Consider the following 13,724-nt stretch of genomic DNA (forward strand, 5'->3'; position numbering starts at 1 on the left):
ATCAGTCTCTCCTCCTTTATCTCTCTCTTTATCTCTGTCCCTCTCTTTCCTTCTGTCTCTCTGTCCTCCTCCATTCTCTGTCTTTGTCTCTGTCCATCAGTCTCTCCTCCTTTCTCTCTCTCTTTATCTCTGTCCCTCTCTCACCTTCTGTTTCTCTGTCTTCCTCCATTCTCTGTCTTTGTCTCTGTCCATCAGTCTCTCCTCCTTTCTCTCTTTATCTCTGTCCCTCTCTCACCTTCGGTCTCTCAGTCTTCCTCCATTCTCTGTCTTTGTCTCAGTCCATAAGTCTCTCCTCCTTTCTCTCCCTCTTTCTCTCTGTCCCTCTCTTTCCTTCTGTCTCTGTCTTCCTCCATTCTCTGTCTTTGTCTCTGTCCATCAGTCTCTCCTCCTTTCTCTCTCTTTATCTCTGTCCCTCTCTTTCCTTCTGTCTCTCTGTCTTCCTCCATTCTCTGTCTTTGTCTCTGTCCATCAGTCTCTCCTCCTTTCTCTCTCTTTATCTCTGTCCCTCTCTTTCCTTCTGTCTCTCTGTCTTCCTCCATTCTCTGTCTTTGTCTCTGTCCATCAGTCTCTCCTCCTTTCTCTCTCTCTTTCTCTCTGTCCCTCTCTTTCCTTCTGTCTCTCTGTCTTCCTCCATTCTCTGTCTTTGTCTCAGTCCATAAGTCTCTCCTCCTTTCTCTCCCTCTTTCTCTCTGTCCCTCTCTTTCCTTCTGTCTCTGTCTTCCTCCATTCTCTGTCTTTGTCTCTGTCCATCAGTCTCTCCTCCTTTCTCTCTCTTTATCTCTGTCCCTCTCTTTCCTTCTGTCTCTCTGTCTTCCTCCATTCTCTCTTTGTCTCTGTCCATCAGTCTCTCCTCCTTTCTCTCCCTCTCTTTCCTTCTGTCTCTCTGTCTTCCTCCATTCTCTGTCTTTGTCTCTGTCCATCAGTCTCTCCTCCTTTCTCTCTCTCTTTATCTCTGTCCCTCTCTCTCCTTCTGTCTCTCTGTCTTCCTCCATTCTCTGTCTTTGTCTCTGTCCTGCTCTCCTGCTCTCTCTCCGTCCCCACTGATCCTGGATCTGCTCCACCTTCCTGCTGGTAAAGGAAGCTTCTGGTGGCTGCTGTTGCAGGATGTGCTGCTGATGGAGAATTGTTGGGTGGAGGTTCATTGAAGGAGGGAGGTGCTGGACCTGCTCTACTTGGACAGAGTCAGGACAGAACTTTGGTTGGGGTTTGGTGCCACACAGATAAACCTGACTTGACTTAGCAACAAGTCAGCTGAAGATGGTTCTAATGATCTTTGGCTGTGCTGCTGTCAGTCATCAAGCACATGCTTCGGTCCATCTTCGACAGGCACGTGGAACCAGCTGCTGCGTTTGTTCTTCATCAGACCCCACAGAGGAACGAGCCTCAGTGTTGAGGGTGCTTGTTTTCTTTCCAAAGAAAGAAGTTGAAGAAGGAACAGACAAATCTGACCTCGGGCAGCGACTCGGAGGTTGAGCTGAGGCTCATCTGAGCAGCTGCTGGTTGCCGTGTTCTGTCTGACAAAATATGAATGAGCACACATTGATTAGGTTTTATAAATATTTAATAAATAAAAGTTCTTTCAGCAGCAGTCTTCAGAAATCCAAACTCTGGTAATACTGCAGTCTCAGAACTTGATGTCCTAAAAGTGAAAGCAGGACGCTAATGGCTGTGTCGTCAGGCCTGCAGCCCACTGCCCATGAGGCCGGAGAGTCACCTGACAGAGTCTGACTGATTCTCGCTGAGCTCAACCAAGCTTCATTCAGAAAGTGTTTTAAAACTTTTTAGCTTGTTGTCATGGTGATAAGACTTGACAAATCCCAGCTTCATATTTTGCCAAAATTACCATCATGTATTATTTCAGCATCATATTCGTCGTTTATCAAGATGAAATCACAGTCAGATCGACATGGGCGGAGTCAGTTCAGCTCTGATGTCATTCCTACATAATGGACACATGTCAATAGGTGGCTGCAGCAGTTAGCAGCATGGCTACGACTTGCTCATGCTAGCAGCCAGGTTTCTTCAGGGAACAAACACCAACGGTGTTTTTCTGAATGGCCCTGCAACACAAGGCTGATGATGACGTGATCCTCTTGCAATGTCAACCTTGTATTACATGAATGGGCCATAACACAATAATAGGCAAACCATCTTTAGCTCCACACATAAAACATGACAACCCAAATACGAAATACAAAGACATGTAAACATTTTAGAACCGGGGACGTCTTCTCAAAAACACGTTGCCGAGCTGTCACTAGAGCTGGCAGCTATGAAGAGCGTGCAGGTGAACTGCAAAACAGATAAAAAGAGCTTTTTGTGTGACACTGTAAATAAGGTGATGACTCATCCCCAATAAAACCAAAATGCACGACAGCAACAGAAGTTCCAAACATCGTTCCCATAAGGAGAAATGTCAGACTAGACGTTTAAGTTCAAGTTGCCAGCAGCTTCAGGATCACATCGTGCTTAAGGCGCCAACAACATTTGGGTGCCTCATGCATGACTCCAGGTGGTGCAGCATTCGGAACTGGCGTTCCTCAGGGCTCTTACTCTAGACCCAGGGAGAAGTTGATACCATGGACAACACCGATGATGATGGGTTGCCAGGCAACCAGGTACCTCAGCCAGTCAAGCAGCTGCCCGTACAGGACGTGTGTCTTCTCCCAGCTGGCAACACAGAAAGGAATTAAGGAGTTCAGAGGACTGAGAGGAGAACCTTTAGCCCTGCCTGCTAGTACCCTTAAGGAATGGACACATCACACAATCCGCAGAGAAGGCACCTGATGTTGCGACCACAGCCCGCCGTTGTGATGTTTGGTGCGAGGGTCATACTACATAGACTCCTGCAGAAGGGTTGACCATCATTTCTTCTCCTTTACGTACAGAGACGATCTTAAAGATGATCAACTATGGAAATTTGAAAGTTTTTGACGCCGCAAATTTTGATGTTTTACCACTTAAATCAGTGACGAGGCCACACGATCAGAAGTTCCATCCTGACTTCAAGGTGTCCACAGACTACTGAACTTGAGTGCCACCTATTGACAGTGCGGACAGATGTCAGTTGTCAATCTGATAGCACATTAGCAAGCCAGTCCCCCATCTGGAAGCACGATGTATGGTAACATGGCTTGGACATGACCACTCACTGAATGATGCCGAACCATTACTCATTACTAAAAGCTGGCTGGAGGAAGTGAATCATGTGGCTGCATAACAAACATGATTTTATGAGCGACTCAAACATCATATGCTAACTGTTAGCTGCTAGCAAGCAACCACAACACAGTCAGTCACTGTCCATCAGTTTTGTTTGGATCTACAACATCAATTTAGGAAGACCTCTTAAAATCGTATGACACGTGTGACTTCATCCCCCCGGTACATACTGCTGATGTTACGACTCTGATTGTGCTTTTGTGACACAAATCAGACAGTGACAGACTTGTGGTTTGTAAAAATGGCGTTAACGTACATAGTGGTCCAAAATGGTAGACCGGCGAGCGCATGTGTGTGGCAAAACAAACAACACGACAACGGAACAAATGAGACAAAATGATCGCCTGCTGTCAAAACTTCATGACGTCACTGTTGATTGGAGGTCCGCCCACTCTTAGACTATGGAAGGATACGGGTTGTTCATCATCCTCTTCAAGTCGACCTTCTCGTTGCAATACGGACATGTCTGCTTCTTACCCACGATGCACCAGCCACGGATGCAGAACTCATGGAATCTGAAGGGGCGGGCAAGTTAAGGTTAACTTTGCAAGAGTTAAAATCTGCTGACGGCAAAGAAGCTCAAGGGCAGTTCGTAGGATACATGTGTCCACAGGACAGCTGGTAGGTGTCTTCTATAAATCCCTCCTCGTCCACGTCCACCAAGATCTTCTGACCACACACAGCACAGATGTCGTTGCTCAGGCTCCTGCTGGGCATGCCGCCCTGATTGTAGTACTGAAACAACACCCACATTGGATATCCTCACTGCTCTGTCACTGACTCATGCTTGCTAATCTTGCTGCTAGCCAGCCCTGGAGCGTCAAAGCATTACCCCGATGGTCGACGCCATGTAGTCGGAGCAGATTTCAGCAAAGTCTCGACCCATGACACCGTAATAAAGCCCGTAAAATAACATGATGACCCCAATGTCCATTGAGTCCTCCGCCTTGATCCTGCACCCCAGAGAGACACATTAAAAAAACGATGGTTATTTTGGTGCTGCAGAGATCATAAATAAGCACTAGAACGCTTCAGCTCCACTTGAGAAATCTCAGTATTCTGCTGTTGTTAGAACCTGAAATGGCAGTGTCACCTGAAGAAGACGTTGAAGCCAAACATGGTGAACATGATGGCGAGGTAGCCCAGAACCCCAACAGCGTAACTCAGCTTGTAGATCAGCAGGAACCACTTGTACACCATCCTGACCAGCACACAAACACGGCACTGTTACCATGGATACCCACTGACAGAACACAGAGCAACTGGGTGGCGGGCATCATCAGCGTCATCACCACTTTGAATACAAGTGAAAACCCTTTAAAACCAGCTACACTGTGGTTGCTAGGTGCCCAATGGCGAGCTGAGTGTTCACTGGAGGGTGAAGGTGGTGACAGTGCATGACGGTAGCGTAGCACTAGCACTGCAGCCCAAACATATTTAATCTGATACACAGAAGTTTAACCCCACAAGATCTGCATCGCTGTCCAAGCTGTTGCTCACACTCACAGGCACATCCCCAGATTCATGCCAGATGGATGAACCCAAGACAACGACCGTCCCTGGGGGAGCTCGCTAACAGCTAACCATTAGCATAGGAAATTTTAGCTGCAGATGAAGTTGTGTTTCTTGATTTTTATGTCTGGCCCATCAGGCCAGCGTAATTTGTTAGGGCCCAGTGGACATGGAAGATTTTGTTGTACCTGGGTGTCTTGCAGGACAGTGGCTTGCGAGTGGCTCTGAAGATGACGTAGCTGGTGACGACGGAGAACATGCCCCACATGGACAGAAACCTCCACCAGTAGAGTTTGATGGTGAAGTACAGTGGTACCACCCACATCTGGACCAGAGTCACAAGCTGGGGAGGAGAGCACGAGTACAAAGCCACATCATCAGCCAAAGATGCACCATCAGCTAAACCAGAGAAGAAGAGGTCTCAACAGCTGCTTCGTCTTTGCGTTCATGTCCTCGCCAACAAGCTCCATCGTTGCCCCTCATGGTGTATAATCTATAGATGAGGCCCCCAGAGGTCAACTCAAGGACAAGCATGTCATTACAGATGGATAGAAAAACTGTGAAGCTGATTTTCACCAGACTTTGTGGAGGGGCGGAGCCTGGGCTGAGAGAGGACCTATCAACATTTTGGGGCAGATTAGTTTAGCCCAGTGAAACCTGACTTGTTATATCAAGTCTAGTTTGGTGGTCCACAGACAGTTGGTGGTCTCACGTTGTACGAGCGGTGGTGGCGCTGCTTCCACTGTACCAGGACGATCTGAGCCACCACCAGTGTGGCGATGAGAATCAGCACCATCTCGGCATGCATGGCCTCATGACCTCGATGCTTCACGTGCAGGCGCTCATGCTGCACCCTGCAAAGAAGCAAAACAGGTGGACGTCATTCCCACAAGTTTCAGATTCGCTGTTGTACAACTGTGGTCACCAATTTCTCTCAAAACACCGGACCCGTTTCTGACGACAGTGGCGAGAGCGCAGTGCTCCTCTCAAGATGCAAATGTGGGATTTGAGCCGATATCCACAGCTATGGTACAAGCTAACTAATCAATCATTGTAGGAAATACTTTGAATAGTTTAGGTTCTTTTACGCTGTGAACAGACTGCCGGTGAAGCCAGTCTCAGGGTCACCCGCAGCCTCTCCTCCTCTCCTGTTGGCACCATTTGGTAATTCCTCTGGCGAAGTGGAACGAGCTGGACATTTGCACTTGAAGCTCATGCAGCTGATAGTAATGTCAGAATAATTACATGGTCGTGGTGATGATCCTCGCAGGTCCAGTCAGTGCTAACATGAATCGTTGCAAGTAGTAACACAACTGTTGAAGTTGTTCCAGTCAATGAAGATTTCCATTGAACGTCTCAAATTAATGATGTTTAGCCCTTAAATCCATCCTGATGTATCATTTTCATAAACCTTACATGGTGTAAATTAGCTTCAACCACTGAGCGCTGTGTGGCCTGCTGGGGGGTTTCATCAGGGCGACCCCTGCTACACATGCCCCGTGTTTGAAAGTTGTCTTTGGATGTGTTCTAGAACTGTGCAATTTTTTTTCCCACCACTGTACCAATATTCCAGCCCCGACCCTCACTATCGTATCGTGAACATCGACCAGTGTATCGGTGCATGAGCGGCGGCAGTAATGGATGTTTGTCCCGGGTTTGAGGGTAACAGCGATCCTGGTGTGAGACTCACTTCCAGGCGTCTCTCTGGCTCATCCTCAGCAGCTCGTCCTGGAACAAAGCAGGCAAACAGCAGCTGAGAGACTCGGCTCTTCCTGTCAGTGACAAACCCTAAACATTTACTTCACTTGAACTCCATGTCGGTGCTGCCACGTCGAGCCCAGTGCCGGCGGACGAAGCCGGCCGGCAGGCTGGGCAGTCAGGGCTGTTCCTGGACCTGCCACTTTCATTCCTTTTAGACAGAATTACGGTCAATCAAATATCACTTTCACGTTGACTTACCTGCGGTTGTACAGCTGCCATTGTCGGGTCCTGTCTGGGGTTGAGGCTCACCGGTTCACAGCAGCTAGCTAAGCACAGCAGCTGCTAGTACGGAAGCCGAGAGGGTCAGCAGTCTTACTGGGAGTAATTCACAAAAACAAAACATAGCACAGGGCGGCCCGGTTGAGCAGAGGTCCTCCCTGTGGCCCCCAGCAAGAAGGTTGTGGGTGGAGCAGTGGTCCTCACTGTGGCCCCCAGCAAGAAGGTTGTGGGTGGAGCAGTGGTCCTCACTGTGGCCCCCAGCAAGAAGGTTGTGGGTGGAGCAGTGGTCCTCACTGTGGCCCCCAGCAAGAAGGTTGTGGGTGGAGCCCCGGCTGCAGCACGGGGTCTTTCTGGGTGAGTCTCCATGTTCTCCCTGTTCCTGCTGGGTTCTCTCTGGTACTCCAGCTTCCTCCACAGTCCAAAGACATCAAGAGGGACCAGGTTAATCCAGACTCTAAATTGACCGTAGGCGTGGCTGGGAGAGCCAATGGTTGTCTGTCTCTATGTGTTGGCCCTGCCATGGACTGGTGACCTGTCCAGGGGGAAGGCTGCTGGGATAGGCTCCACCCCCACCACCCTCAACAGGAGGAGAGGGAGAAGATGGAGGGATGGATGATGGATGGATGGATGCAGAAGGTCAAGGTTGACGTGGTCCCTGTGGTAGTGGGAGCACTCGGGTGGTAACCCTCAAACACACACACATATACATAAATATATATGTGTGTGTATACATGTGTATATGTTCATAAATACATACACACATATGTATATGTATACGCATGTACATAAATATATGTATATACGTGTGTATATGTACATAAATATAAATGCATCTGTATATACGTGTATATATACATGCATACATGTATACATACATACATGTGTATATATGTATACATGTATACCCTTCCGTTAAAGAAAGAAAATCCCCCAATGGTCACTGAAAGAACTTCAAACTGACAAAAGTAATCAAATAAAAATGTACTGAAAATTAACCAATGAAAACCAAACATTGCCTTTGAATTCTGGTTCAACAGAATAATTTTAAAAACAAACTCATGAAACTGGCCTGGACAAAAACGATGGTACCCCTGGAAAAGACTGAAATCACTTTGACCCTAAGGACACATTAAACTCAGGTGTGTCCTGTAATTAGCATCACAGGTGTCTTCAAACTTGTTATCAGTCCATCATGTATGTACATACATACACACGTATGTACATACACGTATGTGTACACATTCGTGTGTACACATACCTATCTGTACATACGTGCGTACATATACGTGTATGTGCACACACGTATGTACACACGCATGTATACACGTATAGGTACACATACGTACATATATGTACACATACATACACACGTATGTACACATACATACACACGTATGTACACATACGTACACATATGTACACATACGTATGTACAGATACGTATATGTGCACACGTATGTGTACGCGTACATATATGTATACGTGTGTATCAATACACACTTACATGTGTACTGATACACACAGACACACCAAATCAAGTTGCTGCCATTTGATAGGTGCGGATCCATCATGAACTACTTGGCGTCCATCACTTGACATCCAAGGCGCCGACCGACCCCCCCCATATTGGGCGGCATGGCTCAGGGGTAGAGTGGCCGTCTAGCAACCAAAGGGTCGCTGGTTCGATCCCCGACCCCGGTGACCATGTTGAAGTGTCCTTGAGCAAGACACTGAACCCATAATTGCTCCTGATGAGCAGGTTGGTGCCTTGCATGGCAGCTCCACCATCAGTGTGTGAGTGTGTGTTTGTGTGAATGGGACGACACTGAAGAGCTTGGAGTGCTGCTGAGGTAGAAAAGCGCTCTATAAAACTGAGTCCATTTACCATGTGGCCCGCGTGGGTGGCGCTGACATGCAATCATGAACCAAAGGCAGACCAGAGCAGAAATACACTGCAGATTTTATTGAGCGACAAAGTGACTGCAGGTGTCGGCGCTGGCGTGCTGCTGGAGGCTCCCATCCCCTGCTCCAGGTTCAGAGGGAGGTCCACAGGAAGGTCACCCCTGAAACGAGGACACCAGTGTCAGCAGATGCTCATGTCTGAGCTGGAGATGGCAACAGGAAGTGACATCACATTACTCAGACATTCAAGGAAGCTGAAGGCTACCATCTGGTCATTCAACCTCTGGTAGAAAACAAATGGCAGGAAGTTGTCACGGTATTAAATTCTCTCCAAGCTTTGATGAAACTGTGATAAAGTTGGTGTCGTGACATCACAGCGTCGACTTCAAAAGTCATGACGCCTTCAACAAGATGGCGCCGTTGGAACCGGTTTGTGAATAAACTCTGGTTTGGCTGTGATGTCACAGGTGGCCGCCCTTCGTCCTACTGTTCTAAAAACAGACGAGTTCTGGCTCGCCACGGCCGCCACCTCACGGGCCCTGAGAGACCAGGCGACATCAGTTAAGAAAGCAAGACCAGGAAGTTGCGTCCTTCCAAACGAAGCAGATTATTCTGCTGCAACTTCTTCTTGCACTCTGCCGTTTTACGCACTTCAGCGACTTCATCAGTTCTCCCTCATGACTGTTCTGTATTCTGAGAACGCGTTCTCGGCACAACCCTATCATGACCCCGAGGGATGCTGTGGCTCCACGGCCACCTCAGTCTTCTTGTTCGCTCAGACATCCAAGGAAGGTTTGGACCGTCTTTGGTCATCAGACCTCTGGTGGAAACTACGAATGGCAGGAAATGACATCATCACAGCGAACACTTGCCCCTCCTTCCTGCTCGTTCATGTTAGAATACCTCTAAACCAACATTTGCAGATGCTGATGTGTGGACAAATCTGGTACGACACGTGGAAGTTACTCAGTTCCGTGGAAACCTCCATGCAGCTCCTTCAGCGGCGCCTGGGCCGTCGTTCACCTGGGCCGTGCGGTACCAGTGTGCCGTGGCGTTCAGGTGGACTGGACAGTGCCAGCTAAATGGAAGCTAAACGGCTAACGCTGAACACTGACGCGCACCCAGCAGAGAAACTCGCTCTGGCCTGTTGGCTTGTGGGGGCCTACGCCACGTTCTCCTGGTGTCCAGGCTGTCATGCTACAAACACACAGCGCGTCAGAGACACGAACCGTCTCCAGTTCTGGAGTCCAGGTCTGGTCTGGCTCCCGTCCACGTCCTCCTCATGTCCAGCCTGGAAAAAGAAAAGCATTTAGCTCAGAGGCTTCTACCATCAAATCAGTGTGTTTCCTTCGCTCGCTCAGACATCCAAGGAAGGTTCAACCGTCACTGGCCGACAGACCTCTGGTGGAAACTACGAATGGCAGGAAATGACATCATCACAGCGACATGGAGGACCTCCCATTGATGGAAGACGTACATACCTGGTCTCCAGGCTGCGATCATGACTTCTGAGTCATCAACATGGAGGCCACAGATGGTCACCCAGGAGGTGCGATGGATTCTGTCAGCAGAGACTTGACGCAGCAGGGTTCATATCGATGCAGCGGTTGGCGACGTTAGCGCAGCCGACTGTAGGAAACTTGCTGCCCAGGGTTACACACACACACACACACACACACAGTTTAACCATGAAGGTCCATGTTCTATTCAGAACCCAGAACCAGCCTGCAACCTCGCCTGCCTGATTCTATGCATCTCTACTCCTCATAAAGCGGTTCTGGCGCCGCAGTGGCGGAGTGTTGGCGTTGATGCGCTAGTTGGCACATTTCCAATAACTGCTGTTTGCATGTGGGGAAGCACTCACACTGGACACGCAACCTCACAGTGAGAGACTTGTAGTTCGCTCAGACATCCAAGGAAGGTGGGACCATCTCTGGTCATCAGACCTCTGGTGGAAACTACGAATGGCAGGAAATGACATCATCACAGCGAACCGTTCTCTCTCCTGCACTGCATACGGTCAAGTTGTGCGGCTTCACAGCAGTAGACATGGCGGTTTTCAGAGGGGCGTCTGATTGGCTCCCTCATGTGTGAGGCGGGTTGTGGGGTCCTAACGTTGCTCCATGCTGGGTTTTACCTTTCCTGGTTGTCAATAATGTTCATCCTCCTCCATCGCTTCTTCGTGACCCCAGGATGCAGGAAGAACCAGCCACGTAGATTTGGCTTGAAGCCAACGGAGGCTGATGCTAACAGCAGCTACACTGGCCAGGCAGGTTTAAAGCTCTCCAGGTCACCCGGTGGAATCCAGGTCCTCTTCATCCTGAGGCCCGTTTGCTTTTAGCTCAAGCCAACACGTTATCAAGCTAACCCTAGCAAACCATACACACGTCACTTTGGTGTCATGAAGTCTCATTTTCTCACTAACGTGACTGGACGGAGGACAGCGAGGCTGAGGTGTAGTTCGGCCGGACCGAGCTGGTCTCCAGGGGAACGTGGACCTGTGACGGACACTGAAGACCACACGTCTTAGGGGCAGCTCTGAGCAGTCCAAGTTCAAATCACTAACCTCATTAAAATGCCTCCGACTTCATTTGATGACGCGTTGCCATGACACGCAGCCACACGGTCGACCACAGGGGAACCTCATCTAGTCACTTGGCGGAGGCCGAGCGCCTCCCTTAGGCACGGACACGTCAGTCAGGTGTGACCTGTGGGGACAGGACCAGAGTCAGCCACAGCGCCACGCTAGCACTGCTCACCATGATGCAGTGAACCGCTCAGACATCCAAGGAAGGTGGGACCATCTTTGGTCATTACGACCTCTAGTGGAAACTACGAATGACAGGAAATTACGTCATCACAGCAATTCACAGGACAGAGCCACAAAAAATTAGCAGAAGCAGTCACACCTGGTGTGGGCAGTTGTTAGGGCGAAGCCATCATGCTCACACCGGCCGCAGGAAGGCTGCAGGAGAATCGGTCTCAATCCCCAGGACCAGAGCCGAGGTCCTGCTGGCCCCAGGCTGGACCACGTGGTCAGCGGCTGGAACCGCCGCGACTTCACCAGTTCCCATTCAAACATCAGCAACGCGAGTTCAGACTTTCGGAGAGTCAGTCGTAGCAGGTGAACTGACCGGTCAAAACGGTAATAATCAACGTTCGAGATGATCTAACGAAGACGACGATGTCGCGTGACGGCAGACTCGAGCGCACCATCCGCGACCATCCGTCAAATTAACTCCCGCCGTGGGATAAACCCCCGGCTCTCTGCGCCACAGCCCGCTGAGTCCTCGGTACCGGTCTGTATCAGCGAGCTCCGGTGAAACCTCCACCGATACTCATCGGCCGACGGAGCAGCCAGCGGCGGGTTCGTCCAGCAGCGTCCGCCGCTCTCACTGAGGCCAGGCGCAGCGCTTCCGGGTTGCTTTATTCGCTCACTCGTGACGGCAGGAGGCCTTACCGCCGCCTGCCGGCCTGGAGGGGAAGCTGACTATGAGCGTAAGGTCGTACCTCTCCTCTCAAAAGGTTGATTTTACCTCTGAGTACTGACGAGTAGCCTTGAACACATGTCCCGAGCTCACAAAGACATTTCACGTATTTCTTTATACATGTGTATAACTCTCAAAAAAGCATAAAACATGGCAACTGGACAAACCTCGTGTGAGTCCTCTCTCCACTACTACTCTTCTACTCACACGAGGTTTGTCCAGTTGCCATGTTTTATGCTTTTTTGAGAGTTACCATGACCTGGATGACTGAGAATATCCACAGATACATGTGTATAACGTATATTTAGCACTAAGCTAGTTAGCTGGTTAGCTGCCAGTCACCATCAGCTTCAAGACGTGTAGGACAGGAGGGAAACACGTCTTCGTGGGCTCAGACACTTCAAATACCCTCGCTGAGTGGAGCGCCACCTGACACGTTCAGGCGAAATGTTGGAAAATATCACTAAAACAAACTAGAGTGTCTGGAGTTTACTCCCGTTTGAACCTCAGTTCTAGACGATCAAGCCAATTTTGAAGATCAGATGTGCTAAATAATCACCTTTTGGGTTTTGAAAACTTAGAAGTCAAAATAGTCCATTTTTTCCCCAAGTTATGATTTGTAGTTCATCAATGGTTCAACTTCAGAACTACTCAGTTGTTTTGAATTTTTTGTTTAGTTTCCCTGACTCTTCAATTTGCCATAATCCTTGTTGTACTGTCATGTATTTACTGGATCCCAATACTTCTGTACTTGTATACGCTCTGTCTGGTTAGGGTACTGCTCCTAATTCTGTCATTGTCTTTTTTCTCTCTTGTTTCCTCACTGAGGCTGACGGATGGAAATTAGGGTTGCAGCTAATCAATGTGCTCTGTCCCATCAAATAACCATGAATAGATAAAGGACAGAGTGAATGAACGGTGAGAAGTAGTACTAGAAGTAGTCCTCATTATTAGGAGGAACTGGTACCGATGGAATGAGGGATGAGGGAACCGGCCTCCTGGCAGCAGCCTAGTATAGACTCATCCTCAAAGCTGGTGATGTGGGGGGGACTGGACTCCTTAGAGGCAGTGATGGAGACAAGGATGCTTCTGAAACTACGGAGCATCCAGGACAACATCACACACACACACACACACACACACACACACACACACCCCCCCATTAGCTCCTGGTCCAACACAGGAGGACACGGACCAACAGACTCAAAAACTGAGCGCCACAGAGGTCCGTTCTCCCAGTGGCAACAAAACTGTAGAACACATGTCAGCGATTGGACCATCCACCGTCCACACCACTGTTCTGTCTCCATTCATGTCAGCAATTGGACCGTCCACCGTCCACACCACTGTTCTGTCTCCATTCATGTCAGCAATTGGACCGTCCACCGTCCACACCACTGTTCTGTCTCTATTCATGTCAGCGATTGGACCGTCCACCGTTCACATCCACTGTTCTGTCTCCATTCATCTCAGCGATTGAACCGTCCACACCACGGTTCTGTCTCCAGTCATCTCAGCGATCGGACCGTCCACCGTCCACACCACTGTTCTGTCTCCATTCATGTCAGCAACTGGACTGTCCACTGTCCACACCCACGGTTCTGTCTTCATTCATCTCAG

At 49.2% G+C, this 13,724-nt stretch overlaps 1 protein-coding gene, 1 long non-coding RNA gene and 4 other non-coding genes across 11 annotated transcripts; all 6 read right to left on the bottom strand.

Annotated features, from left to right (window-relative positions):
* Positions 1 to 1,554: 1,554 nt before the first annotated feature.
* rnf175 (ring finger protein 175) lies at positions 1,555 to 6,971 on the bottom strand. 2 transcript variants are annotated; one of them, XM_086196994.1, is made up of 9 exons: positions 6,694 to 6,971; positions 6,425 to 6,462; positions 5,447 to 5,588; positions 4,923 to 5,077; positions 4,316 to 4,423; positions 4,055 to 4,175; positions 3,824 to 3,957; positions 3,636 to 3,737; positions 1,555 to 2,670 (listed from the first exon to the last, which is right to left on the bottom strand). In XM_086196994.1, exons 1-9 carry the CDS (start codon positions 6,712 to 6,714, stop codon positions 2,550 to 2,552), a joined length of 942 nt encoding a protein of 313 aa, XP_086053120.1. In that variant the 5' UTR covers positions 6,715 to 6,971; the 3' UTR covers positions 1,555 to 2,549. The 2 variants fall into 2 exon arrangements, with proteins under 2 accessions (XP_086053120.1, XP_086053121.1); XM_086196995.1 differs by having other exon boundaries at positions 6,425 to 6,506.
* Positions 6,972 to 8,238: 1,267 nt separating this feature from the next.
* Positions 8,239 to 12,342, bottom strand: LOC147239059 (uncharacterized). 5 transcript variants are annotated; one of them, XR_015111848.1, is made up of 5 exons: positions 11,526 to 12,341; positions 10,754 to 11,324; positions 10,098 to 10,259; positions 9,846 to 9,907; positions 8,239 to 8,777 (listed from the first exon to the last, which is right to left on the bottom strand). It is a non-coding gene; the product is annotated as an uncharacterized LOC147239059 (long non-coding RNA). The 5 variants fall into 5 exon arrangements; XR_015111846.1 differs by having other exon boundaries at positions 10,098 to 10,985; positions 11,183 to 11,324; positions 11,526 to 12,338; XR_015111849.1 differs by having other exon boundaries at positions 11,183 to 11,324; positions 11,526 to 12,325.
* Positions 9,388 to 9,480, bottom strand: LOC147239060 (small nucleolar RNA SNORD14). Its single transcript, XR_015111929.1, has one exon. It is a non-coding gene; the product is annotated as a small nucleolar RNA SNORD14 (small nucleolar RNA).
* On the bottom strand, positions 9,970 to 10,061 carry LOC147239061 (small nucleolar RNA SNORD14). The gene has a single exon (XR_015111918.1). It is a non-coding gene; the product is annotated as a small nucleolar RNA SNORD14 (small nucleolar RNA).
* LOC147239062 (small nucleolar RNA SNORD14) lies at positions 10,517 to 10,608 on the bottom strand. The gene has a single exon (XR_015111931.1). It is a non-coding gene; the product is annotated as a small nucleolar RNA SNORD14 (small nucleolar RNA).
* LOC147239063 (small nucleolar RNA SNORD14) lies at positions 11,390 to 11,482 on the bottom strand. Its single transcript, XR_015111932.1, has one exon. It is a non-coding gene; the product is annotated as a small nucleolar RNA SNORD14 (small nucleolar RNA).
* Positions 12,343 to 13,724: the final 1,382 nt, after the last annotated feature.

Source organism: Aulostomus chinensis, chromosome 24 (genome assembly GCF_037954235.1).
Source record: "Aulostomus chinensis isolate RoL2024-O1b breed Wild chromosome 24, RoL_Achi_v1.0, whole genome shotgun sequence".
NCBI lineage: Eukaryota > Metazoa > Chordata > Actinopteri > Syngnathiformes > Aulostomidae > Aulostomus > Aulostomus chinensis.

What these genes read in the sequence shown, in the direction of transcription:
- rnf175 (XM_086196994.1), bottom strand. Translation starts at nt 6,714, where the DNA reads ATGGCAGCTGTACAACCGCAG. An exon ending in AGCCAGAGAGACGCCTGGAA is followed by an intron (nt 5,589 to 6,424) that starts GTGAGTCTCACA and finishes GCTTCTTTGCAG; the next exon opens with GGTGCAGCATGAGCGCCTGC. An exon ending in GCCACCACCGCTCGTACAAC is followed by an intron (nt 5,078 to 5,446) that starts GTGAGACCACCA and finishes TCTCCTCCCCAG; the next exon opens with CTTGTGACTCTGGTCCAGAT.